Below are 25,442 nucleotides of genomic sequence, written 5' to 3'. Positions count from 1 at the left end.
AAATAGATGCAAAAACCACTACAAGGAGATGCAAAATGACCATGATGTGATAAAAAAACAACCACAAAGAAACGTAAAAGGACTAAAAATAGAATCAAAACGACCACAAAGAAATATAAAACGACTAAAAATAGATGCAAAACGACAACAAAGACACGCAAAACGACCACAAAGAAATATAAAATGACTAAAAATAGATGCAAAACGACCACAAAGAAATGTTAAAGGACTAAAAATAGATGTAAATCGACCATAAAGAAATGTAAAAGGACTAAAAAGAGATGCAAAACGACAACAAAGAGATGCAAAAGGACTAAAAATAGATGCAAAACAACCTCAAAGAGATGCAAAACAACCACAAAGAAATGTAAAAGGACTAAAAATAGATGCAAAACGACCATAAAGAAATGTAAAAGGACTAAAAATAGATGCAAAACAACCTCAAAGAGATGCAAAACGACCACAAAGAAATGTAAAAGGACTAAAAATAGATGCAAAACGACCATAAAGAAATGTAAAAAGACTAAAAATAAATGCAAAACGACCACAAAGACACGCAAAATGACCAAAAGTAGATGCATAACCACCACAAACAGATGCAAAACGATCACAAAGAACCTGCGGTTCTACCTTCACAAGCTCGGATGACGTGACTAGCATAGTTTAGCTACAGAAACCAAAACAGCTGGAGCTCTGACGGTAAAGAGCTCATACCTTTAATGTTATTGGCTGTAAATAGATTGCATTATTATAATAAAGCTCTCATTTTCAGGTTCCCACAGCGAACTGAAGCAACCACTACCGACCCCGTCTGAAGGTGAATCCAGATTCTCCTTGAAACATCTGCTTCCATCACATCATCTAATCCCGTTTACAGGAGAGGATTCAGACTGCTTTACATTCATCCTGAGGCCGTCTCCTTAACGACTCCACCTCCGTGTGATGACGTAAACATTATAGAGATAGATAATACTTTGTTCATATTCTAAAGCATCTATAAACTTTATTTAGATAGTTAATACTTTACTTTTGTAATATTTAACATATTACATATATCACATATTGTGTGTATAGATTTAGTCGAGTCTCTGGGGGGAAATATATATATATATAAATATATATATATATTGTCCGTTCCACTTTGCGCCTCAGACGGAGGTTATTCATCGACGTGTCCCATTATTCCTAGAACAGAGAGATCTCAGATGCATTGGAGGGCATCAGATAGTATCGTCTTGTTGAGCACATCCACTTTCCCTGTGGCGCCGCCTTGTAAACATCTAACCGGTGACCAGGAAGCACTCTGCACACCTTGTGATGAATGTGTTCTGCTCAGACTGAATTATGATCCCACCGTAGATAGTGGATTTGCTGCGGAGGCGGTGGAAGCTCAGTATTTTCTCATTTAAATATTCATGTCGGGGGTAGACAAAGGGAGGAAATGGAAACCGAGTTGGATGAAATCCCAGGGTTCACGTTTCTGAGACGGAGGAGGAGGAGGAGGAGGACGTAGGCGGCCGAGGAGGAGGAGGAGGAGGAGGAGGAGGAAGGTGTCAAAAGAAACTGGAGCTCTCTGGAAACGCTCAGGTGGGAAGGTAGATGTTGACGCACATCCGAAAATCTGGTCACAGCAAACAGACAAAAGGATTGTTTCTCCTGAACCAACTATAGAGAGCACGATGAGTTAAAATAACTCCACACAGAGACTAATAATCACTAAATACTATTATAAAGATGTGAAATCATGATGACTCAAAGACAGGAAGGACAGAAAAAGCTACAATTTGAGATGAAAATGTCCCGTTTGGGCTGAAGGAGAAGAGTTCATGGACACTCTTAGATGTAACACCTTTTAATTCTTCATGCATTTGAGTGTGTTGCTGCCTGACAGGCCACCACACGGACAAAACATATTCAACTTACTGACGGATTGTTTTATTAAATAAAGGAATTCCTTCCTGCTTAAAGGTACTATATGTAACATCCATCCATCCATCTTCAACCACTTATCCGGGGTCGGGTCGCGGGGCAACAGCTCCAGCAGGGGACCCCAAACTTCCCTTTCCCGGGCCACATTAACCAGCTCTGACTGGGGAATCCCGAGGCGTTCCCAGGCCAGTGTGGAGATATAATCTCTCCACCTAGTCCTGGGTCTTCCCCGTGGCCTCCTCCCAGCTGGTCGTGCCTGGAACACCTCCAAAGGAAGGCGTCCAGAGAGCATCCGTACCAGATGCCCGAACCACCTCAACTGGCTCCTTTCGACGCAAAGGAGCAGCGGCTCTACTCCGAGTCCCCCACTCACTGAAGGATGAACCAAAAGATATGACATTTCTTCGCGCTCCCGATCTCCTCGCCTCTCTTCAGCTCCCCTAAAGCACCAACAGTGTGTTGCTTAAAGTGAAGGTGAGCCAGCTATGGTGTGTGGATCTGCCGCTGGTTGCTTTGTAACATTAGCTGATAAAGTCATTTGCAAACTGCTAGCTAGCATCATGGAGCCAATGGTCCAAATTAAATATAGGGATATTACAGAACATTATTCAAAGTTAATGATTGTAATGTAAGGTCACATCACTGTTCTGGCCGATGCCCAGGATGCTCACTCGCACCTACGGAGCACGAGCATGTGCAACAGGAGGCTGACTGCAGTTCATTTAACAGCCAAAGGTGTCATTAATAACATGGATATTGATCAAATTTAACCTTATTTCTTGCTACTTTTTGGTAAAATTCTGTTGAAACATCTTAAAAAAAATCACGTTTAGCTCAGTTTTAAGGGACATATTGACGTATTTTGACCTGAAAATCAACAACCAGGTCTCCAATGTTTCTCCATTTAAAAAAAAAAAAGGATGCTAGCAGCAGAATAACGGCTCTCAAATCCATCATCATCATCATCATCATCATCATCTCAACACGGCACCGAGAACATCACGGTTTACTGGAATGACTGACCAACGTGACCTCCAGACCTGAACCCAACAGAGCGCCGCAGGGAGAAGGCAAAACCAAGCGGTGCATTTACGAAAAAAAAACTACAGGAAGTGCAAAATGACGACTCAGCGGGGACCAAAAGTTTAGAGGTTTTCAGCGCCGGAGGCCGACCGCGGGGTCCACCGCGGGGTCCTGCTCGGTAGCAGTGAGGTCCAGCTCATAGTGAGGACCCTGAGAGTGCATCCAGTCTCATGGGGCCTTTAGAAACACATTAAAACAGAAGCTGCCCTCTCTCTCTCTAGCCGGCTGTTTCATCAGTCTGCCACCGACGGGTAGCTAACGCCGAAGAATGACTCCGACGGGCCGAGCCGGGAGATCCATCAAAGGCAGCGGGGAAGGGGGGGGAATGATTGCAGCGCCGGTCCATCCATCTCTGAGCGAATTACAGCCACCGCGAGGGAGAAATCAACCGCAGAAGGACGGAGGAAGAGGGGGAGTGGTGTAGGGAGGAAAGAGGAGGATAGGATGGAGGGATGGAAGTAGAGAGAGAGAGAGGGAAATAGAAAAAGAGGAGGACAGGATGGAGGGATGAGAATGGAACCAACTAACTTATTAAACGTAGCAAAAATATTAAAAATAAATGTAGCCATTAATTTGTTTTAATTTGCTTCTTTCTTTCTTTTTTATCTTTTTATTAATTCCCCTATTTATTTACTCTTACTCTGTGAAATTTCCCCTTTTATTTATTTATGCATTTATTTTTATTAATTTTTATATAATGTTTTTATTTATTTATTTATGCACTTATTGCATTTATGTTTTTATTTTTTTATATTTATTTTTATTTATGTATTTATGCATTTATTTACTCAATTAAATTCCCATTTTTATTTATTTCTGCATTTATTATTAGTAATTTTTATATTATTTATTTATTTCCCTTTGCATTTAACCACTTATTTATTTCCCCAAATCTATTTATTTCTGTATTCTTTTCTTTATATATTTTTTACACATTTCTTTTTACATTTCTGCCTAATTATGCAAATTACATAAATAAATGCATAATTACATACATGGATTTATAAATAAATAAAAAATAAATAAAAAAAATAAATAAATAATAAATACAAAAACTAATGAATTAATTAAAATAAATAAATAAATACATAAATAAATAAAAGGTATAATTAAACAAAAGAGTAAATAAATTGATTGTTTATTACAAATGTATAATAATTATTCTTATACTTTGTATGTTGTGTTATGCAAGTTTTAATTGCACAATAAAAAAAGTGTTAAAAAAAGAGTGGTGGATGGGAGGAAAGTAAAGTAAAGGGAAGGGAAGGGCATTAATGAAGAGATGGGAGAGAGGATGGGGACAGATGAAGCGTAGGAGGGAGAGAAGAAGAGTGGTGGAGGGAGGAGAAAGTAAAAATAAAGCAAGAGGGAGAAGAAATAAGATGGTGTCAGAAAAGAGAGGAAGGGAAGCAGGAAAGGGTGGATGGACGGACGGTGCGAGACCCGTGTGAAACCTAAAGTCAACATTGATTTATTTGTCAAGTAAGTTATGCACTTAAGTAACACCACTTCTGAAGATATTTAAAGCCAACCGCAATCTTTTCCTAAACCTAAGTAGTTTTGTTGCCTAAACCTAACTGAGTAATACTTTCCTTATTTATCTTTGTATTAATCCCCCTATTTATTTACTCTAATATTAAATTTCCCATTTTATTTATTTATGTATTTATTTTTAACATTTATTTAATTTTTTTTGCATTTAATTATATATACATATATTTTTTACATTTATTTATTAATGCATTTATTTTTTTATTATTTTATTTTTATTTATGTATTTATGCAAAATTGTTCCTTTTGCATTTCACCCCTTATTTTGACTGCATTATGCAATTTTTTACAAAATATTTTACAAACTGATTTTAATACTGATCTGGTCATTTATGATATTTAATCTGAATAGGACATAACCGATTAAATAAAAGTAAATATATAAATATAAATAATAACGGGTTAGCGTAAATTCGTTTTAATGCCACTAATTTCTTTTACGCATTAATGCAACATGTGTATTTCTTATACAACTTTAGTAAAAAAAACATGATAAACTGGACTGGATTTGAGACACATGCACATTGCAACTGTACATTGTGTCACGTCTCTGCACGTGCACACACACACACACACACACTCACTCATCACCGATGCATGAAACACACAGAGCATACGACATACGAGCGACACGCTGTAATGACTTTTCCGTGACATTTCCACACCGTGGACGACTCAATATCCATCTAGAAGGTCCCAGTCTGTCATCGATGAACACAAAATGCTCAAAGGAGAAAAAGAAGCTTCTCCTAAGCCTGTTGCCGTGTGGAGATGTCAGGACATGTGCATGTTTCTGAAAGGTTAATCACAACAGAAACACTCACTATGCCAGACCCCAGCAGACCAGCAGGGGGAGACGCCAGCTCAGACCGACCAGTTAGTTGTTGTTGTGCCAAACTGCCCTCACTCAAGAGAGTGTGATATTCAAAGCTACTCATCCTTTACTACACCTGCAACACTGTGCAGCCATCATACGTCTGCAGTATGAACACAATACAGTGAGAACAGGCTTCACACTGTGCAGCCGCTGTGCGTGAGAATAGCACCTCCTCTTATACATCGCGGGCTGACAGAGTGTCGTCCGCTGGCTGTGATGAGAGGTGTCAGTCTGATAATGAAGCTGCTCTGAAGTGAAGCTGAGAAGGGTGGGGGGGGATTCTCAGGAATATCTCCGTTACTGTAACTCCTCATTCAACAGACTGCAGCTAGGAGGACTAACCTCACATCCTTCAATTTATATTCATACTAACTCAACTTATGTATGAAGGAAAAAAGCAAGTGTGCTTTGATACCACTGTCCCTGTATCACAATCTAGTATATGGAGAACGGAACCTGTCAAAATCAAAAAATAAATGACTCAATAAATAAATAAGTCATTAAATGTCGTAAAAGTAATATTATAAATAAATATAGCAAAAATAATATTAAAAATAAATGTAGCCATTAATTTATCGATAAAATGTGACATAAATGCATACTTCTGTTTTAATTTGCTTCTTCATTTATTTATCCTTGCATTACTTCCCTTATTCATTTACTCTTCTGTATAATTTTCCCTTTTATTTATTTATGTATTTATTTGTTAATTTTTAAATGTATGTATTTATTTTTGCATTATTCTATTTATCTATTTTTGCATTTTTTGTTATTTATTTTAAATATATGTATTTATTATGTATTTATGCATTTATATATTTAATTTTCATTTCCCTCATTTGATTAATGAGGCAGAAATGCATAAAGAGATGTGTAAAGAAATATATAAAGAATACAGAAATAAATAAGTTTGGGGAAATAAATAAGCATTGAAATGCAAAGGGAAAATTGTGCAGAAATAAATAAACAAATAAATAAATAAAAACATTTAAAAATGAATATAAAATAAGTAAAAATAAATGCAAAAAATATATAAATATATTTATAAAACTAAATACATAAATAAATAAATTAAACAGAAGAGTAAATAAATAAGGGGATTAATACAAAGATAAATTTATAAAGAAGCTAATTAAAAAATTATCAATTTATACCACATTTTATCAACTAATTAATGGCTACATTTATTTGTAATATTATTTTGCTACATTTGATGACATTTTTATTTATTTATCGAGTAATTTATTTATTCATTCATTCATTTTTTTTATTTTGGCAGCTTCCATCCTCCATATACTAATAGGTTTTGTGCAAGGACAAATGCTACCGCCTCAACAGCATTTCAAAACAAAAAGCATTTATTTGAGTAGTTGGGGACAACCCGGGAGTCAACGGGGATGACCCCGCTGCTTCACTGATGACAGTAAAAAGGCATCAAAAAGAAGTCTTCCATTTGCTATCTCCCAAGCCTTCAATTTCATGTCGGCTCACAATGGGAGTTCGGGCTGAGGGACGGAGGCGGCGCGCCACACTGTGATCATCAAAAAAAAAAAACTAAAAAGAAAAAGGGATCAAAACCCTGCTTTCCTTTTCCCCACGGTGCGGAGATATACATCTGACAGAGAACAGAGAGGAAGGCTTTCTGGCTCCTCTCCTCCGTCTGTACGGATCCAGTTTGATTCCTAAACCTGAGACTGAAAGATGACCAGTAAAAAAAGGTTTTCTTTACAAGCAGCAGCTGGATCTGATGAACAGATTTACAGTAACAGCAGGAAAACTGAGACGGTGCCGAGTACGGGAAGCACAGCGAAAATTCAATCCTAATCCTTTTAGTAGCGGATTCTTTGCTCAGATCAAATTTCTAAATAACTGAATGGAGCTATTTTATTTTTATGTTTATTTCCATTGTGGATTTCAGAAATATCTGAAAGTGTGACAGCAGATACTTTGGGATGGATTCCTAACGATTCTAAAGCCAGAATAGTGTATGGACTCTGAAATGTTATATTTGTTGGAGTGGGAAAAAACTCTGAAATGGCATTTGAATCAGAGACAAAGTGAAACTCTGCACTGAAGACTTATTTTAGGGCCAATCAACCTGGTGTGTAAATACCACGATATTCCATGTGTCATTAGGGCCCTGTTCACACCTAGTATTAACATGTGTCCTCAGTGATCCAATCACAAGTGGACAGCTCTGAGTACAGGTGTGAACACACAAGACGCATGAGATCAGATCTTTCAGACCACATTCAGAGGAGGTCTGGGCCACATATGACCACATTCTTTTAGCAGTGTGTACTGAATGCGTCCTGGGCCGCATTAAGGACCGCCTACTCATCTGATGTCCAGCTGGGGTCCGCAGTATCACCGCGCCCCCCAGGTTAATAGACAGGCAGACACGGAGCGCTTGTCAGCCAGGAAACGGCCTCTGAGCTCTACCGTATCCTGTCGGTACAACTGTATTTTATTAAAATAGATCTTGTTTAAAGGCTAAATATCTACAGACTATCAGCCTGGGAATAGGAAGTGTATTATTATCATGCTATCGGAGATGTGTTGGTGTTTTTGTTCCGCTGCTTTGCGCAGAGCTTACGCCTGTTCTCTGTCCTCCCGGCTCTCTGGAGCTCTGTACCCCGCTGTTGTCTGGCAAAAGCAGCGGTGCCGGCAGCGTGCGGAGGTCCCCGGGGACCGCCGGTACATCCATCCATCCATCCATCTTCAACCGCTTATCCGGGATCGGGTCGAGGGGGCAACAGCTCCAACAGGGGACCCCAAACTTCCCTTCCCCGGGCCACATTAACCAGCTCTGACTGGGGGATCCCGAGGCGTTCCCAGGCCAGTGTGGAGATATAATCTCTCCACCTAGTCCTGGGTCTTCCCCGTGGTCTCCTCCCAGCTGGTTGTGCCTGGAACACCTCCCAAGGCAGGCGCCCAGGGGGCATCCGTACTAGATGCCCAAACCACCTCAACTGTACCGCCGGTACAATAACCTTTTATTTTGATGTTAATACAATGTACCAGAATTACTGCTGACATTCATGTAATATTACGTCACAACGTCTGCTGTATTAGCCTTGTGTTTGCTACGTGTTTATTTGCATATGGGGCGGGAAAGTGAGATCGGATCACAAGTGGTCACTGAACCTGGCATTCTAATGCCATGTGTGAAGAGACGTACTTAAAGCTGTCCACTTGTGATCGGATCAGTGAGGACACATGTTAATACCAGGTCTGAACAGGGCCTAGGACGCAATTTAGTGTTTTTGCTGTGTCATTTGTACGCCACGTGAACGCCTGAAGTTAGGTTAAGGCAAGAATAACACTCAGTTAGGGTAAGACGTCATGAAAAACATGAAATACGCTGGCTGGCCCCTGCCGGGCGCATTTCATCAGAGGCGTTCGGTCGGCTTGGAAAGGCTCGAGGCGAAGGTGGCTCGCTGCTTCCCGGGGCTCGTGGACAAAGTGCTTGCTTTTGTGGTCTTGGTAGTCTCAAAGACATTCGTGGCCCTGGTACTCCATACTCTGATACTTTGTCATTTTCTTTTTTTTTCTTTTAAAAAACTGTTAATTTTTTACAAGTTCACAGAAAAAGAATACCTATAGATAGGACATGGGATGGATTACAATCATAAAAATACAATACAAAACAAAAACAGTGATGAAAATGCCAACGCCTCTAATGCCAACATGAGTCACACGCTCCTTTGACAACATTCATGGGTTTCTATTTTGGCTTTCAAATAACAGGTTTGTGAAGACGGGTGGGGTCGTGTTAAGGATGACTCCAGTGCGCCATCGAGCCATGATTTCAGCCCCGCCTAAAAAATCCTGAACACTCCACAATCCAGTCCTACAATGTTCACAGTCTTTGCAACATCTTTTCAGTCATTACTTTCCAACATTTATAATGTGTTCAGAAACAAGACTGAATTTCCTTTACACGGCCTTTAAAGCTTCTATCTTTAAAACTGAACCTGCTAGAGCCTCTGAAAGACAGTAAAGTCAGTCGGGATCGCCGGTCTCAGACGGGTTAAATAACTAATTTCATTTTAAGGACTTCTGAAGGCACAAACTATTATCTGCATAAAAGATGAAGTTATGAAAAAAATGATTGGACAAAGAGCCAAATGGATTTCTTGAACATGTCGGCTGTAAAAAACAGCAACGAGTGATAGAAAACTCTGCTCGTTTGTGTGTGACGAAGCTGTTTTAGTGAGGAAAGCTGAAAGGACAGAGACCGACTGACAAACGCTCTCCTGCTCTGAACATGAACTCTGGACTTTGTGGTGTTTCAGGAGGCCTCAGTTATTCTCTCATAGTAGTTTCACATGTTCTCCACCAGCTGTGTCTGATACTCTGGAATGAAGACAGGAAGAAAAGACTTTGTTCACGTTAGTTTATTCATCATGTGAAGCGTCACTTTGTTCACACATCCCATCAGTAAAGTCTGTTAAAGGATTCAATGATCTCATGTTCACCATCAGCTGGTTTGACCAGAATCTCAGCCATGAGAAAGAGAATAATGAATGATCTCCTTATTGATTATGATCAGGATGATTACACTTCTAGAATACCTCAGAACAACAACAACATCACATCAATGTGATTCTAGATCTCTTTACAAAGAGAACAGAGTATCTAGAGGATAAAGGAGGTCTTTGTCTCTTCAGAGCCATGCAGTGGAAGAGACACAACAACATACAAATACATCACTACGAATATTCATCACACGTTTAGAGCTCAGAGGAGTTTACATCTTCATGTAGAGAAACATCATCATCATCATGAGCAGTGAAACAGACACAGGACGGAGCGCCACCTGAAGACACTCAAACATTTACAACTCACGAGACGACGTCACAGTACTGCCCACAACGTTTGATTGACAGCTGATCTCTGTGCAGTGAAGACATGACGCAACAATAAGCGGGAAAAAAATGAGTTTAAGAGTTAAAACCAAGCGGGAACCTCCGGTGCTGAGCAGTGAAGCCGATGCAGAAGTGCCAACAAACTGCAGTTCCTCTAACGGCCACTAGAGGCTCTAAAAGAGAGTCAATCCCCACAGACCTCCATGTTAAAACTGTACAGCAGAAATAAACATGTTTACAGCCTGGTACAAAACAACTGTTCTGTTCATGACGACTGAATATTTATATAACTCACCCGCTTGAATTATATTAAAGTTATACATAATTAAGGGCGTGGCCTCTTTGAGTGACAGGTGGGCGCCATCACAGCCGCTAGCCGTCCACTAGGCGTCGCCTCAGCTAATTCCAGTCATTGAGCTCTCAGACGTGTTTGGGGAGAACTTTTCATGCAACATCGGACGTAGTAAAGGCTTGCTCTGTGGGGCGTCGGATGACGGTCTGGATGACCTTGGCATCCGCATCGGTTGGTTTCCAACAGGATATCAGAAACTGTCCTTGTTTCACGGTAACTTGGCTAAATCCTGCAGTAACGTTACAGACAACGCCATTCGAGTCCTGTTCTAATTAGCGATCTGACAATTTAACCCTCTGTCCCTTAAATGACTTCTGTCTGGTTGAGTTTACACAACTCAGCAGTGGCTCCAACATTCCAAAACATATAATAAAGCCCAAGTCCAGCATAGAGAGGCTCAGTGAATGTGGTCTGGACTCTGTGGAGGAGAGTCATGGTTTCAGAGACGCTGTAGAAGGACAGAATACCTGCACTGTGATCCAGATACACTCCTACTCTGGAGGACTGAGGACCTGAGACGGGAGTTTGGACACGGTTGTACCAAAATGTATACCTGTTATTGTTACATTCTAACGCCCAAGATTTGTCATTGAATCCAAATCTACATTCACCCTCTGCTCTGCTGATACTCTTGTATGCGACTGCTACATAAACTCTTCCCCCTCTCCACTCCACCTCCCAGTAACAACGTCCAGTCAGACTCTCTCTACTCAGGACCTGACAACAACATCTAGTGAATCTGTCTGGGTGACTAGAATAAGACTGTTGTCCCATGAATGATGATTTTCTGTTCCCCTCAGATAATAACAGATGTGTGTTTGCTGTGTTTGGATCCAGTGTGATTTCTTGTGAATACTGTAAGAATCCAGCTCTGGTCTTGGGCTCTGGTTGTGACAGTAAAACATCCACATTAGACACTGTCCATGAGACGTTTGTCCATTTCTCTCTCAGAACGTCCTGTAGTTTATCTCTGACTTCTGACACAGCCGCCGTCACGTCCTCAAAGTAGCTCAGAGGACGGATATTGATGCTGGATGTAGACTCGCTGAGCGGTGACAGTGAGGGGTAGTTGTGTAGAAACTGGTTGTGATCCTCTGTGTGTGACAGCAGCTTCAGCTCAGCGTCTCTCCTCTTCAGCTCAGTGATCTCCTGCTCCAGCTTCTCCTGAAGCTCTTTGACTCGACTCACTTCACTTTTCTGCTGGGATCTGACCTGCTGCTTCACATCACAGCTTCTTTTCTCCATGAGACGGATCAGCTCGGTGAAGATCTTCTCACTGTCCTCCACTGCTTTATCAGCAGAGCGATTGACAGCCTCCACCTCCTGTTGGAGCAGCTTCACATCTTTCTCTCCGTCCTGGATCCTCTGCTGGATGTTGAGTCGACTCACCTCCAGCTCTCTCTGCCTCTTGGTCCTTTCTGCTGCAGCTGAGACGGTGTCGTGGCCTTTATGTTCATCCACAGAGCAGAGATAACAGATACACTGCTGATCAGTACGACAGAACATCTTCATCACCTCGTCGTGACGAGAGCAGATGTTCTCCTGGAGCTTCTTGGAGGGCTCCACCAGCTTGTGTTTCTTTAATGGAGCCACATCATAATGAGGCTGGAGGTGTTTCTCACAGTAAGAGGCCAGACACACCAGACAGGACTTGAAGGCTTTCAGTTTCCTCCCAGTGCAGAAATCACAGGCCACATCTTCAGGTCCAGCATAGCAGTGATCAGCAGGAGCAGCTTGGAGTCCAGGCTTCTTCAGTTTCTCCACTAAATCTGCTAACATGGTGTTTTTCAGCAGGACAGGCCTCGGTGTGAAGGTCTGCCTACACTGAGGGCAGCTGTAGAGCTTCTTCTCATCCTCTCCATCCCAGAAGCCTTTAATACAGTTCATGCAGTAGTTGTGTCCACAGGAAGTAGTCACCGGATCCTTCAGTAGATCCAGACAGATCGAACAAGAGATTTCTTCATGGTCCAGCTGAACTCCTTGCTGCGCCATTTCACCTCTCAGAGACGACGACTGTCTGAGTCTCACTTCCTGAGAAGTGAAACTAGTTTGAGCTCTGATCTAAACAACATGTGCACTGAATGCAGCCTGTCAGCTCTCACTGCACCACCATGTCGGTTACACCCATCTTCAAAACTGTAGATCTGAAGGGGAGGGAACGAGGAAATAAGAGGACAGAGCGCAACTGGGTGTGTTTGAGAGGAGAAAGAGGAGGGACGGGTTATCAGGCTCTGCTTCATTCCAGGAAGAGGAGCGGCACTTTGTTTCCTCAGTTACAACAGAGCCTCGGTTAAAACACGCTCTTTAGTTGTGAAATTTTTTTCGTATTTGTGACGAATCAGAAGAAATACAACTCTCACAGCTCCAGTTCAGAAATCTCTGAGTGGGGCAACTTTCAGCTGCTTCCTCTTTTGACGGACAGTCTCAACAAGGCAGTGAGCAGACTGCCAAATGCCACCGCAGGAAGACTAGAAATCTAGTTTACAGGCATATGGTGCTGTTTACGCAACACCACTTGAGTTTACTTGTGCTGAAGAAACACATCTGCTCTGCACCGCTATGTGACCATGTATGAGCGAGAGCTGCACCCACCAAACCACCAAACCACCAAACCACGGCTCAGTCTGAAGGAATGATTAACCAACGAGGATAAATATTTCTTTATGAAGCTGTTTCACGTAGCAGTGACTTAATACAGCTCTAATCCAGCTGTAAAGAGTGATCATTAAATAGGGAGGCGGATATCAACCAGGGTTATTGTAGTAAACTGAAACTAAAACGAAAATGAGCAGAGAAAATAGTGTTAATGAACTGAAACTAAATAAAAACTATATCAAATATCACTACTATGGCTGTCAAAAGATTATATCGTGTTAACACAAATTCATCTTAACGCCACTAATTTCTTGAACATATTAACGCAACTTGTGATTTTTAGGTTGTTTTGGGCTCAGTTTTAAAGCTAGAGTGAAGATACTGGTATCATGTGAAACTAGTAAACCTAAAGAATACATCGGTACCAACCCTGTCATGTTGTTAATTGATTTCCAATAATAAATATATACATACATTTGCATAAATCCAGCATATTTGCCCACTGCCATGTTGATAAGAGTATATTAAATACTTATTATTATTATTATTATTATTATTATTATTATTAATAATAATAATAATAATAATAAATAAAAAAATCTCCCTTTAGGGTACATTTTGAACAGATAAAAAAATGTGGGATTAATCACGGTTAACTATGGACAATGATGCGATTAATCGTGATTCAATATTTTAATCGATTGACAGCCCTGGTGCTAATATTTAATAATATTTTTCTTGCTGCAGACCTCCAAGAATCTAAATTGGATCGGCTGCATTAACATTAATGTACAAGAGAGTGCAGCTTTATAATCTTACAGATGATATTAGAACTGGAAGGGAATCATGCATCGATATTAAACAACACAGATTAGTATCAAAAACTAAATGTGATGTTCTTGTTAGAGACACATCAGCGGCTAATGTAACGAGACACGTGACAGATCTGTGCTACAGTCCCAGAGGACACGAGAGAGACAGCAGCCGCGACGTCCATCACGTGACTGCAGCTGCAAAGAAGTGATGGCGAGCGTCCAGCGGTAGACCGAGGCACTGGACCGTGTAATTGCCATATACCATACAATTTATGGAGCTCTGCCATGCAGCTATACTGAGCACAGCCTTCAGGTCTGAGACACACGGTCACAATCAGCCCTGAAGCTCAGGCCGCTGCGGTCACTTCTGTGATTTTAATCAGGGCTTATTTAGCCGCTGCTTACCTCCTGTTTAATGCTTCTTGTTAAATTTATAAGAGGTCGTTTGTCTTAGATCACAGGTCAACAACCTGCGTCTCTTTAGCTCCTCTCAAGTGGCTCCCTGTGGATTTTTAAAAATGGAAATTAATAACAGTTTTTTTGTTTACATTTTCATTTTTATTTATCATTGTTGTAGGTCTATGGTACGACGGTACGACGGAGTATTAGGGCCACATTGAGGAAAAAAAATAAAGTCATAATATTATGAGAAAAAAAAGTCATAATATTATAAAGTAGTAATTTTACATGTTATTTTCTTTTTTTCCCGTAAAGTTATGATTTTATAATTACAACTTTTTTTCTCGTTAAGTTATGACTTTATTCTCGTAAAGTTATGATTTTATTATTTTAATATTACAACTTTTTTTCTCGTAAAGTTATGACTTTATTCTTGTAATATTAAAAAAAAAATTCTCATTAAGTTATGACTTTATTCTCTTAATATGACTTTTTTTCTCATAAAGTTATGACTTTACTCTGTAAATCTCAGATGTTTTTCCCTCAATGTGGCCCTAATACTCCGTAGTACATTGTCTCTTTGGCCCTCACTGCATTAGACTTATAAACTATATACTTAGACTATAAACTGTGTTACCTTCATCACAATGATCAGACAGATTTGATAGTAAAGGTTGCGGACTCCTGTCTTTGTGGGACACAAGATTTTACTCACAACACTTTGAAACAGAAGTAATCTCAGTGTTTGTAGATTTTAAGTAGCTATCATATAATAACAATCTGAGCCTGTCAGTTCAAAAACAAGCACTTTAAGTGGACATAAAATGACGGCAGCAGGTTGTTTTTAGCGGCTGCTGGGATCCAGTTATCCTTTAAAATAGAAGATCTACCTCAGTGTTTTACTGTATTCAGACCTGTGGACTTTACTGCACATTTACATGGACTGAAACACCGACGCTGAGGACTCAGGCAGGTTTACGTTGGGATTTGCTAAAACATCAACATCACAGAAGTTAAAAAAAACAATTCATCCAAGTGTCCAACATGTGATGTTAAATATAGACCAGAGTTGTTGAGCTGCTGCTGATGATGATGATGATGATGATGATGATCGTGTATGGAAACAACGGTGTCTCTGCTCCGCCGGATGACTGACCAGAGACAGAGACGCTCATTTTCTGCCTTCAGCAGGAATATGAACAAAGGACCGTCTGGGTTCATTAAAATGAACAAGAACAAAAGAGCCTAGTTTATAAAAGAAGCACATTTACTGGGAGCCTAAAACTATTCACCACCTTAGCTATTAGCAAAAAATGGGATTTACAAATAGAGAAGGAAATGTGTTCAATTATATATTAAAAGAAAAAATAAATAAACAGGATTCACATCTTTAAAGTTCCCATATCATGCTAATTTTCAGGTTTATACTTGTATTTTGTGTTTCTACTAGAACATGTTTACATGCTGTAAATAACAGTATTTATATAGGACTTAAACCTGCTTTATAATATAAAACACATGAAAATCTCACTTTTTTTTTTACAATATGGGACCTTTAAAAAGGGCTGTAATTAATAATATGTAGATTATTTCTTTCAATTAAACAACTGATCGTTTAGTCTTTTAAAGAGAAAACTTGGAAAGAAAAACTGGTGCTCATCATCAGTTCCCAAAGTCCAAGCTGGTGTCTCTTGAATATCTTCTTGTGTCGGACCAAAAGTCAAAAAAATCAAAGTCATTCACTTCACAATTATTTAACAAGAACCCGAGACGTAGTTACAAAACATCGCTGTTTCATAATCATCTATTTATAGAACATATGAATGTTATACCGTTTTGAAAACCTGAGGTCTTCAGCTTTCAGAATCCGTGAACCGACTGCATGTAGTCCAAATTACGTCTTATTACGAAGTATTTTAACAATAAAGTCATACAGAATATGAACTTTGTAAATATAATACTTGTTCGTTTTTTCCAAGGAATAGGGCAAAATATATAATAATAAAAATCACAAAATTCACATTTGAGAAGTTATGTTTCCGTAAAAGTGATTAACTGATCGCCAAAATTATCAAAAAATAATGGAGATTTAAAAACAACAAAATGTTGGGTATGCGCAGCTTTTGATTTTGCAAATTTGAAATCAATTAAAAAATGCAAAAAACAACAGTAACACTTTATAACAACCATCCTTTTTAAATGATAAATTGATAATTAATTAAACTTAGTTAATGGTTATTTTACTGTTAACTAATTATTTGAAAAGCTAAAATTTATGTTATTATAACACTTTATTGTTGCAGCCATTATAACAATTTATATACTATGTATCTGTTAATGATTACGGAATTATTATTAAACCTTTAAGAATTTTTTTATAAAACATATATAAACATTACATAGATAGATCCTTGTAACACTTTGTTATAGGTTAATTAATCAGTTTGTAAACCGTCTATAAACATTAATTGGATGACTATTATAAAGTTACAACTGATGATTATAATACTTTGTTAAATGTTAATAAATACTTTATAAAGTATCCATAAAGATTATTTAGATAAATAGTTAACACTTTGTTAAATGTTAATAATTGGTTTGTAAACATCTATAAACATTATTTAGATAGTTAACACATTAACAAACACTATGTTGTAGATAGCTATGATACAATATATCATTTATAAATTAATTATTTCATATTACACAAACTAATGATAAAAATAACAGAAATTATAGCATTACTTATAGTTAGTAAACATGATTAATTATCATTTTGTTGTTTGTTTACAGTAAAATAACTATTAACTAAGTTTAATTAACTATCAATTTAACATTTATTAATGAAGGTTATTATAAAGTCTTACCAAAGCAACCGATAACTAGTCAAAATACCGAAAACGCACACTCTCATTTAAATACCGAAAACTAAAACAGGAATCATGAATCATAAAATCCACAATCAATACTTATTATTGTTTATCATGGCTTTGCTGGGTCTTGGCATGCTCAATCAACAGCTGATCAATACCTCGTTAACTTTAATCTGTGCTGTGATTTAACTCATATAAGAAGCAGATGTGAGGCATTAAAGAGACATGTCAGTATTTCATGTGTTATTTTCACTTTAGCATAAACAACCTGCTTTAATAAGTCATTTTCTTATGACATATATTGAACAGCAACAACAGGAACATATTTCCTGACGTGACCTTTACGTGGCAGATGTTCTGTGATATAAATGTGGTGTAATATCTTAATGTCTGCAGTCATGTATCAGTGATCTTTATGAGCAGTGGAGTCAGAAGCAGCCTTTTAAAAAAAGACGCTGTGTGTCTTTTAAGCCGGAGCAAATCCAATTAAGCGGGATTGCCTCTGAATGAATCTCCATCAGCAATCAAATCTCCTCGATCTGCCAGAGACTGAATTAAACCGATCAGGACTTCAGCCATCAATTAATCCCGCGGCAAAAGAAAGACACTCCAGGAACTCGGCATTCTGGGAAGCACAGCAGGCTCAATTTACACCCGATTTCATGTGGAAAGGAGAGAACATCAGGCTTTAAAATACTTCGCTGTGAGGCTGCGGGCGTGAAACTGAGCAGGTGACAGCGGCACTGATCGGATAATAAGACGCACGTCTCCAACATCGAACCTGTTTTTCATCGTAAAGGCCGTTACACAGCAGCAGCTACCGATTATTACGCGGTGAGAAAGCGATGTACTTTTTTCCAGAACAAGGTTGATTTGTCTGAGCTTTATTTGCATCGTGAATAGTAGGGCTGGGACGACTCACCTATCTACAGATTCAATACTATCACGATACTTGGGTGGCGATTGGATGTGTATTGCGATTTTTAAGTATTTAAGTATATTTTTTAACCCTAGACCATGGGGACAAAGTTGAATCATACACTTCTAGGTACTTTTACTTTGGAAAATCTCTAAATGAATCCAGTAAAAATTTTGTTTTTCAGCATGTATGTAGTCAGAGATGTCCTGAAGTCAAATATATCAGTCATTCTCAGGTATTATTTATTGTCCAGCAACTCAAAAATAAAAGAATAAAGACATTTCCCTCACAAATTGCAAAACAACTAGATGGCGAGGGCCAAAAACCAGGATGGCGACTGCCAAAACACCAACAGTGTGTTCCAATCCGTGTACTTCTGTACTTACACTTACTACTTTGAGTGCGTAAGTGCGTTCACACTGGGAAGTACGGCAAAATGCAGTGCACTCAAAGTACCCGGATGTTGTACTCTAACGGTCAGATCGTTGAGTGTGGAACGCTGGACACTTTCCACACTCAACTGTCGCCATCTTGGCTACGTAGCGGAAGAGGCGGAGCCACGACCACTATTCAAACAGACGTAGATAACAGAATAAAACAATACGTAAACATACCGGTGCATTTTCAGCCAACAGGAGGACACATCGTAGACGTAGGCGACGACGTTGGAAACGTAATTTTCACTCTGCTTTCATTTTTTTTCAGAAGATATTTTGGCGGGTAGCGAGCCGCGGTCAAATGTTGTAATCGTCATTTCCGGTCAGTGCGCCGCAGAGTATTCGATTTGAGACGACCCTACCCCGCTGAAATTTACGCACTACTCAAGTGAGTACAGAGTGCACAAAGTGCACTACATTGAAGTGTACTTCTGGAAGTACGTGGATTGGAACACACTCCAAGATGACAACGGCCAAAATGCCGAACTGAAGGCTTCAAATTGGTAGTCCACAAACTAATGGGTGACGTCACGGTGACTATGTCTTCTTCTTATATACAGTCTATGGATCACACACATCCAATGCTTATTTCTTCAGTTATCATTGAACTGCTAGGTAGTCATGAGGGGGGGAACCAAAACAGACAGTCAACCTGTTTGACATTCAAGAGAATGAATCAAACTAAATAAAAATTTTAAAAAATAGTTATTTTCTTCCAAAAATAGACTTGAAGAAAAAAAGAAAACACCCGTTGTGACGGTGACCTACCTCAGTAAAAGTCACCTGAGATAGAAACCTACAAATCAAAGCTCATTGTCAGCTAAATGTCTGGAGATGGAAGTTAAATGTCAGCAAAATGTCTGAAAATGTTAATGTGCAATACAGGTCAGGAGGAAAGTAGAGGGAGAAGGGATTTCTTTACGCTCGGGACAAAAGTCACATTTGGTTTTCTGGCTGAGAGGTTTCAGACGGGTCAGACTTCATCAGATCAGGAGTCAACAGAGAGCCGTAAACCACAAAGTGAAAGCGGGGCCCGATCTGACGTCTGCTGGAGTTTGATTCTTCCTGACCGAAGGAACTGTCCCGGATCACTTCAATGTTTATCCACGTGTCACATGATACCTCACACTCAGATTTTAATGAAACCCTGGAATCAATCAAATACCCCTTTTTAGGACGTTTTTAACCTGTTTCACCTCCAATATCTGAGGCAACACGTAGCCTCGAGCACACAAGCTGAGAAAGTGCGGCATCATTCACACTGTTAAAGGTCAAGGAGGGAAGTCATTTTAGTGATTTGGACAGTTTATCCGTGGAAAGTAGGTTAATGTAATTATAACTTCAGCTGTTCATTTTGATCCCATCTGCACTGACCAAACTGGTGATTCTCCCCCTTGAGCTCGGCCTTAATTCACCCCGCTGATCATGACTTTTCTAGAGTCATCGGGAAAGAAACTCTTTGCGGATAATGCCGACCATACACTAGGAGACTTGGAAAAGACTTTTAAAAGTCTGAACCCCTCTCACATCTAAAGACAACGTGTCTAAAGTCACAGAGTTTTTAGTCACAGCCTATAATATTTTGCAAAGACTGGGGATCTTGCAGGGTCACTATGTCGTTGGTTGCACCACCAATAAATCCAAAAACACGGATCTCTGATTTGTTCCCCTGCCGTGTCCTAAAAAAGATCAAATAGAGGAGCTTTGTGGCTCCAAGCTATAGACCAGACCGGCATGGCGCCATGGCTCCAAGCTATAGACCTGACCGGCATGGCGTCATGGCTCCAAGCTATAGACCAGACCTGCATGGCGTCATGGCTCCAAGCTATAGACCAGACCTGCATGGCGTCATGGCGTCATGGCTCCAAGCTATAGACCAAACCGGCATGGCGTCATGGCTCCAAGCTATAGACCAGACCGGCATGGCGTCATGGCTCCAAGCTATAGACCAGACCGGCATGGCGTCATGGCTCCAAGTTATAGACCAGATCATCTTTATGGCTCCATGGCTCCAAGCTATAGACCAGACAAGCATGGCGTCATGGCTCCAAGCTATAGACCAGACCGGCATGGCGTCATGGCTCCAAGCTATAGACCAGACCAGCATGGTCTTTATGGCTCCAAGCTATAGACCAGACCAGCATGGTCTTTATGGCTCCAAGCTATAGACCAGACCAGCATGGCGTCCTCTCCGAGGCTGCGATCCCTTTTGAGGGGAGAGAAACTCGCCGTCACAGGAGAGGAAATGATGAACAGCTGTTGTGTAGCGGGTTAAGGAGGCTTTCACACTGAGATCTGAGGCTCAAACGATACGTGAATATTCTCCGTCAGTGTGTTAAATGACTAAATGATGCTGGTGACGGTGACTAGCATGGCTATCTAATGATAGCTTGAGTAATACAGTCGCACATTAACGTTACAGCAGCATCAGACTGTCGTCTCCAACTAAATCTCAGCCTATAGATCAAACAGCTGGTTATTAACAGACAACACTTAGCCTAACATTATGTCTTAATGTTCTTTTGCACTTTGTCGTAGTGTTGTTGAATGTTTATGTAAAGCACTTTGAATTGCCCTGTTGCTGAAATGTGCTCTACAAATAAAGCTGCCTCGCCTTGCCTAACGGGATTCAATCAGATACGTAGAGACGTCTGGATCAGTAATATCTGTCCACTGTGTTGGACAGGGGGACGACTGAAGGGACATGGTGGCGATCAACCTTCATTTATTAAGGTATCACCAACGCTCAGGTTCAGGCAAGGTCGCAAAATAACTATTAGACATATATAAACAAACGTTTGTATAACAAGAGATGAATCCATACAGACTTGTCAAAATTACAATCCAAACACTTTCTTTCCCCCAAAAGGGGGCGTGGCCATGACTTTTTACAAAATACCCATACGTGCCGGTCTGATGTGGTTTCAAGACTACAACTAGATTCCTTTTGAGATGATGTCACATCCTGCTACTGGTGGGAATTATCAAGAAGAAAAACTGTTCAATCAATCAATGAAGTACAAGGTGATAAATAAATGGAGAGAAAGAAAATATTTGATCCATAATTCAGTATCAATTAACTTCAATGGCTCTTCGCAATCAAATAAAGACAACGGTAAGATAGAAGCTGCCACCGTGGATCATTTTACTGACAGTGATATGGACTCCACAGTCGATATTTGCATTAAAAATGCATTAATCACTCAACAGACTCTCTATTTGAATCAACAGTCTGGCCTCTGTGCTATTATTGGCTACTTAAAGGGCAAACACACACACACACACACACAGTTCAACCTTCAGCTACCTACAAATGGAGGTGACTGGGCAAATAAGGCTGCTGGCAAAATGGCAAAAGACATAAGATTGTGCAGAATTCAAAACTATACGGGTAAAATATAACATCTTAAAATCCCAAATGAACACTTTTTTTGTGTGCATTTATGTTTCAAAATGAAAGCATGCTACAATATCAGTATCAGCATGTAAATATTAAGACTGGGATGGTACACCTATCTCCCGATTCGATACTATCATGATACTTGGGTAGTACTGTTAACTTTTTTACCACTAGACTATGGGGAAGAAGTTGAATCATACACTTCTAGGGACTTTTACTTTGGAAAATATCTAAATGAATCCAGTAAAAATGTTTGATTTTCAGCATGTATGTAGTCAGAGATGTCCTGAAGTCAAATATATCAGTCATTGTCAGCAATTATTTATTATCCAGCAACCCAAAAATCAAAGAATAAAGACATTTCCCTCACAGATTAGTGGGATTTATTTTTTTAATTTATAAGGGTCATGTAATGTTTTATACTTCTGGTGAATATAATCCAATCAATATGATTTCCATAGATGTATTTTTTTATACAGTTCCCTTTGTTAACACCTTATTTTGAAAACCGGACGTAGTTACTACTTCCTCTAACTTCTCCAAGGTGGTCTCTAGCTCTCCCGTCAGCTCCATTCTCTTTATCCATCCATGGTCAGCTCCATCGGGGCCGTTTCAATGCAGAGAACACAAATGTCAGTATCTGGATGCTCTACAGTCGTAGCGTCGGCCCATTTGACCACGGAGACGAGAGCGACGGCCGGCGGCTCGACTGCCACGTTACCGCGATACGATAACGTTTCCTGTCCGTGAGTGACTGTCAATGTGTGAAACCCAAAGTGTTTCCATCCTTTACTGGATGTGTAGTGTTTACCACGCTGGATTTAACATGTGAGGGTGCAGGTCGTATCCACGTGGACCCTCCAACGCTTTATACTTTATCGTTCCGGCTCGCCGCAGTTTGTTTTGGTTGACGGATACGGAACGGATATGACGTCATGTTACTCAGACTACAACAATAAAAGACGTAACTTCCTTCTACCTCCACACAGACTCAGATGAAGTACATTATGTCCACTCCTCAGGTTCAGGTCAGGTTAACACATTTAGTTGCTATATATGCATTTCAATGAGGGGTCCTCACAAGTATAGAAGTAGAAACATATGTGTGTGTGTGTGTGTGTGTGTGTTTGTGTGTGTAGCAGTGTGGGTAGGATTGACTTAATTGAGCATGAAAGTCAACAGCTGACCTCTGGTGCTTCAGCGCTGCCGCCAATCAAACATCTGCCAGCCCGAGGCTCAAGGACGACCGCGAACCACCAAAACAACCACACACAGTCCTTCATGCTCAGATTCACCTGTGGACACAGTCTGCATGGAGACAGCAGCTCACGGAGGTCTGCCTCACTTACCGGTGGAGGAACGCTATAGTCCTGTAAAATCTCTGCCAACTGGACGAGCAGTTTGTTGTCTAGTGAAGTGAGCAGTGTGTGGATGTTACTGCGACTACACTTCCTGGGTCATATGAGGAACACATGTTCACGGTGCATGATGCAAAACCTCCAGAATAGAAATCAAGTTGGGGCGTCGAAGGCCGCCAGTCGCGCCGCCTCACGCCTCACAAAAAGTTGCACTTGAACACACCACAAAAACTACAGCAGTCGGCCAACAACCACATCCGTTCTGCACCTGAGAGGAAATAACTCTCCTCACCAGCAGGCGGCAGGAGTCTGTATTCGTCATTTAAAAAGGGAAACAAGAAGACCGAGGACGGCGGATATACAAGCCTAAATTGTCGCCACGTCACGCGACACTGGCGAGGGAACGCTCACTCCGGTATGCCGTAACGTTACGTTATGAAGGGAAGACGTCTGGTACCGGGGCCGTTAACAGCTCGCAGGGCCGTTTCCAGCTAGCAGGGCCGTTTCCAGCTAGCAGGGCCGGTTCCAGCTAGAAGGGCCGGTTCCAGCTAGAAGCGCCGTTTCCAGCTAGAAGGGCCGTTTCCAGCTAGTAGGGCCGGTTCCAGCTAGCAGGGCCGGTTCCAGCTAGCAGGGCCGGCTCTAGCTTTTTGGGGACCCATATGCAAAAACGTGTTTTTTGACCAAACGCTACTTTTTACACATAAAAAAATATTTTTGGCTGCATCATTGACATCAAATTCAAAACAAAAATGCAAATTATGAATAAAAAAAGGTCACTTTGAATGATTAACTAACGATAATGTAGAAAAACAAAGACAGGGGTCTAGTACGGTCAACAAGGAAGTACAAACTATGAGAGATCTACGGTGATTACAGCGGCTGCCAAAGCGGTTTTACCCCCTGAATGTAATGTTTGTATACAATAAACCCACCTGGACACAAATACATAAATGAAAAGATGAAGACATCCTGAGTATAAACATTTGAAACTTTCCCGGAGCTAGAATGCCGTCAGTCCCTCGCAGACACCAGTGACACAGCATGAGCTGCAATTCATAAAAACAACCCAGCATCATCATCATATTGTGGCTCATCCCCCTCACTTGTTATGACCAACATGCCGCCACACCGATTGGTTTCGAGGTGCGTCAGTCGAGCGGAAACCAGGCAGCTGATTGGACGGCGGGGGGGACGGAGTAGTGCTCGATGGTTCAAGACAGAGAGCAGATCAATGGCCGCCGCCGTGCAAGCTTGTTCACCGAGACACAGACTCTGTTATAACCTCCCTTACTGTGTCACTGTCACACACACACACACACATAGAGGGAAAGGCTGTGCACAGAAACACAGGCGAGTTAGACATTAGAAAGCCCCCTACCCGACTCGTTGTTCTCTGAATCCATCTTGTTGTGAGACGAAACTGAGGACGGCCTGCCAGGTGGACCTCGACGCCTCCGTCTCTCTCTGTCTGTCTGTGTTTCCAGCCTCTCTCTCTCTCTCTCTCTCTCTCTATCTCTATCCCCCCCTCACAAACTGACTCTCATCTCTGACCTTGCAGTATTTGTGTTTCCCCTCGCCGGCAGCAGCAGCAGCAGCAGCAGCAGCAGCAGCAGCAGCAGCAGCAGCAGCAGCAGCAGATCAGCTGAAGGCTGCAGGTGAAGCTGCAGCGCTGCACAGTCGAGTCCAAAACAGCTAAAACGCTCAAAACCTCTGCGGTACCGATTCCCCTGAGAGATGACGTTAAACACACACACATGCACACACACGCGCACACACACACACACACACGAGATATGAATGTTTTCTGGGATTGTGTGTTGAAGGTGTTTTAATCATCCTGATTGGAGTGCAATTATGCAGATTGACTGCGAGCGACTGCTGTTTAAATGTGCGTGCCGTGTCTATTTGCATGTGTGTGGGCCTCTGCTGTTGTGTAACTGATTTTTTTTTCAGTGTGTGTGTGTGTGTGTGCTTGAGCTTCTA

The 25,442-nt window shown here is 40.7% G+C and overlaps 2 protein-coding genes across 4 annotated transcripts in view; both read right to left on the bottom strand.

Moving 5' to 3' along the window:
* The window catches only part of efr3a (EFR3 homolog A (S. cerevisiae)), a 127,403-nt gene that overhangs the window by 88,169 nt on the left and 13,792 nt on the right, over window positions 1–25,442 (bottom strand). The window contains exon 1 of one of the 3 annotated variants that reach the window (XM_037787405.1): window positions 24,838–25,043. The exons of the other annotated variants lie outside the window; for them this stretch is intronic. Within the exon in view, the coding sequence (XP_037643333.1) occupies window positions 24,838–24,862 (25 nt within the window). The 5' untranslated portion in view covers window positions 24,863–25,043. Of the gene's footprint in view, window positions 1–24,837; window positions 25,044–25,442 lie in introns of those variants that run through there. 3 annotated transcript variants of the gene reach the window in all.
* LOC119498449 (E3 ubiquitin/ISG15 ligase TRIM25-like) lies at window positions 9,825–12,856 on the bottom strand. Its single transcript, XM_037787413.1, has one exon. It carries the CDS (start codon window positions 12,653–12,655, stop codon window positions 10,967–10,969), a length of 1,689 nt encoding a protein of 562 aa, XP_037643341.1. The 5' UTR covers window positions 12,656–12,856; the 3' UTR covers window positions 9,825–10,966.

Source organism: Sebastes umbrosus, chromosome 12 (assembly GCF_015220745.1).
Source record: "Sebastes umbrosus isolate fSebUmb1 chromosome 12, fSebUmb1.pri, whole genome shotgun sequence".
Classification (NCBI taxonomy): domain Eukaryota; kingdom Metazoa; phylum Chordata; class Actinopteri; order Perciformes; family Sebastidae; genus Sebastes; species Sebastes umbrosus.
The sequence above is the reverse complement of the archived record's forward strand: the minus strand, read 5'-3'. Positions and strand labels throughout refer to the sequence as shown.

Excerpts from the sequence above, each read along its gene's own strand:
- LOC119498449 (XM_037787413.1), bottom strand. The coding sequence starts at position 12,655 with ATGGCGCAGCAAGGAGTTCAGCTGGACCATGAAGAAATCTCTTGTTCG.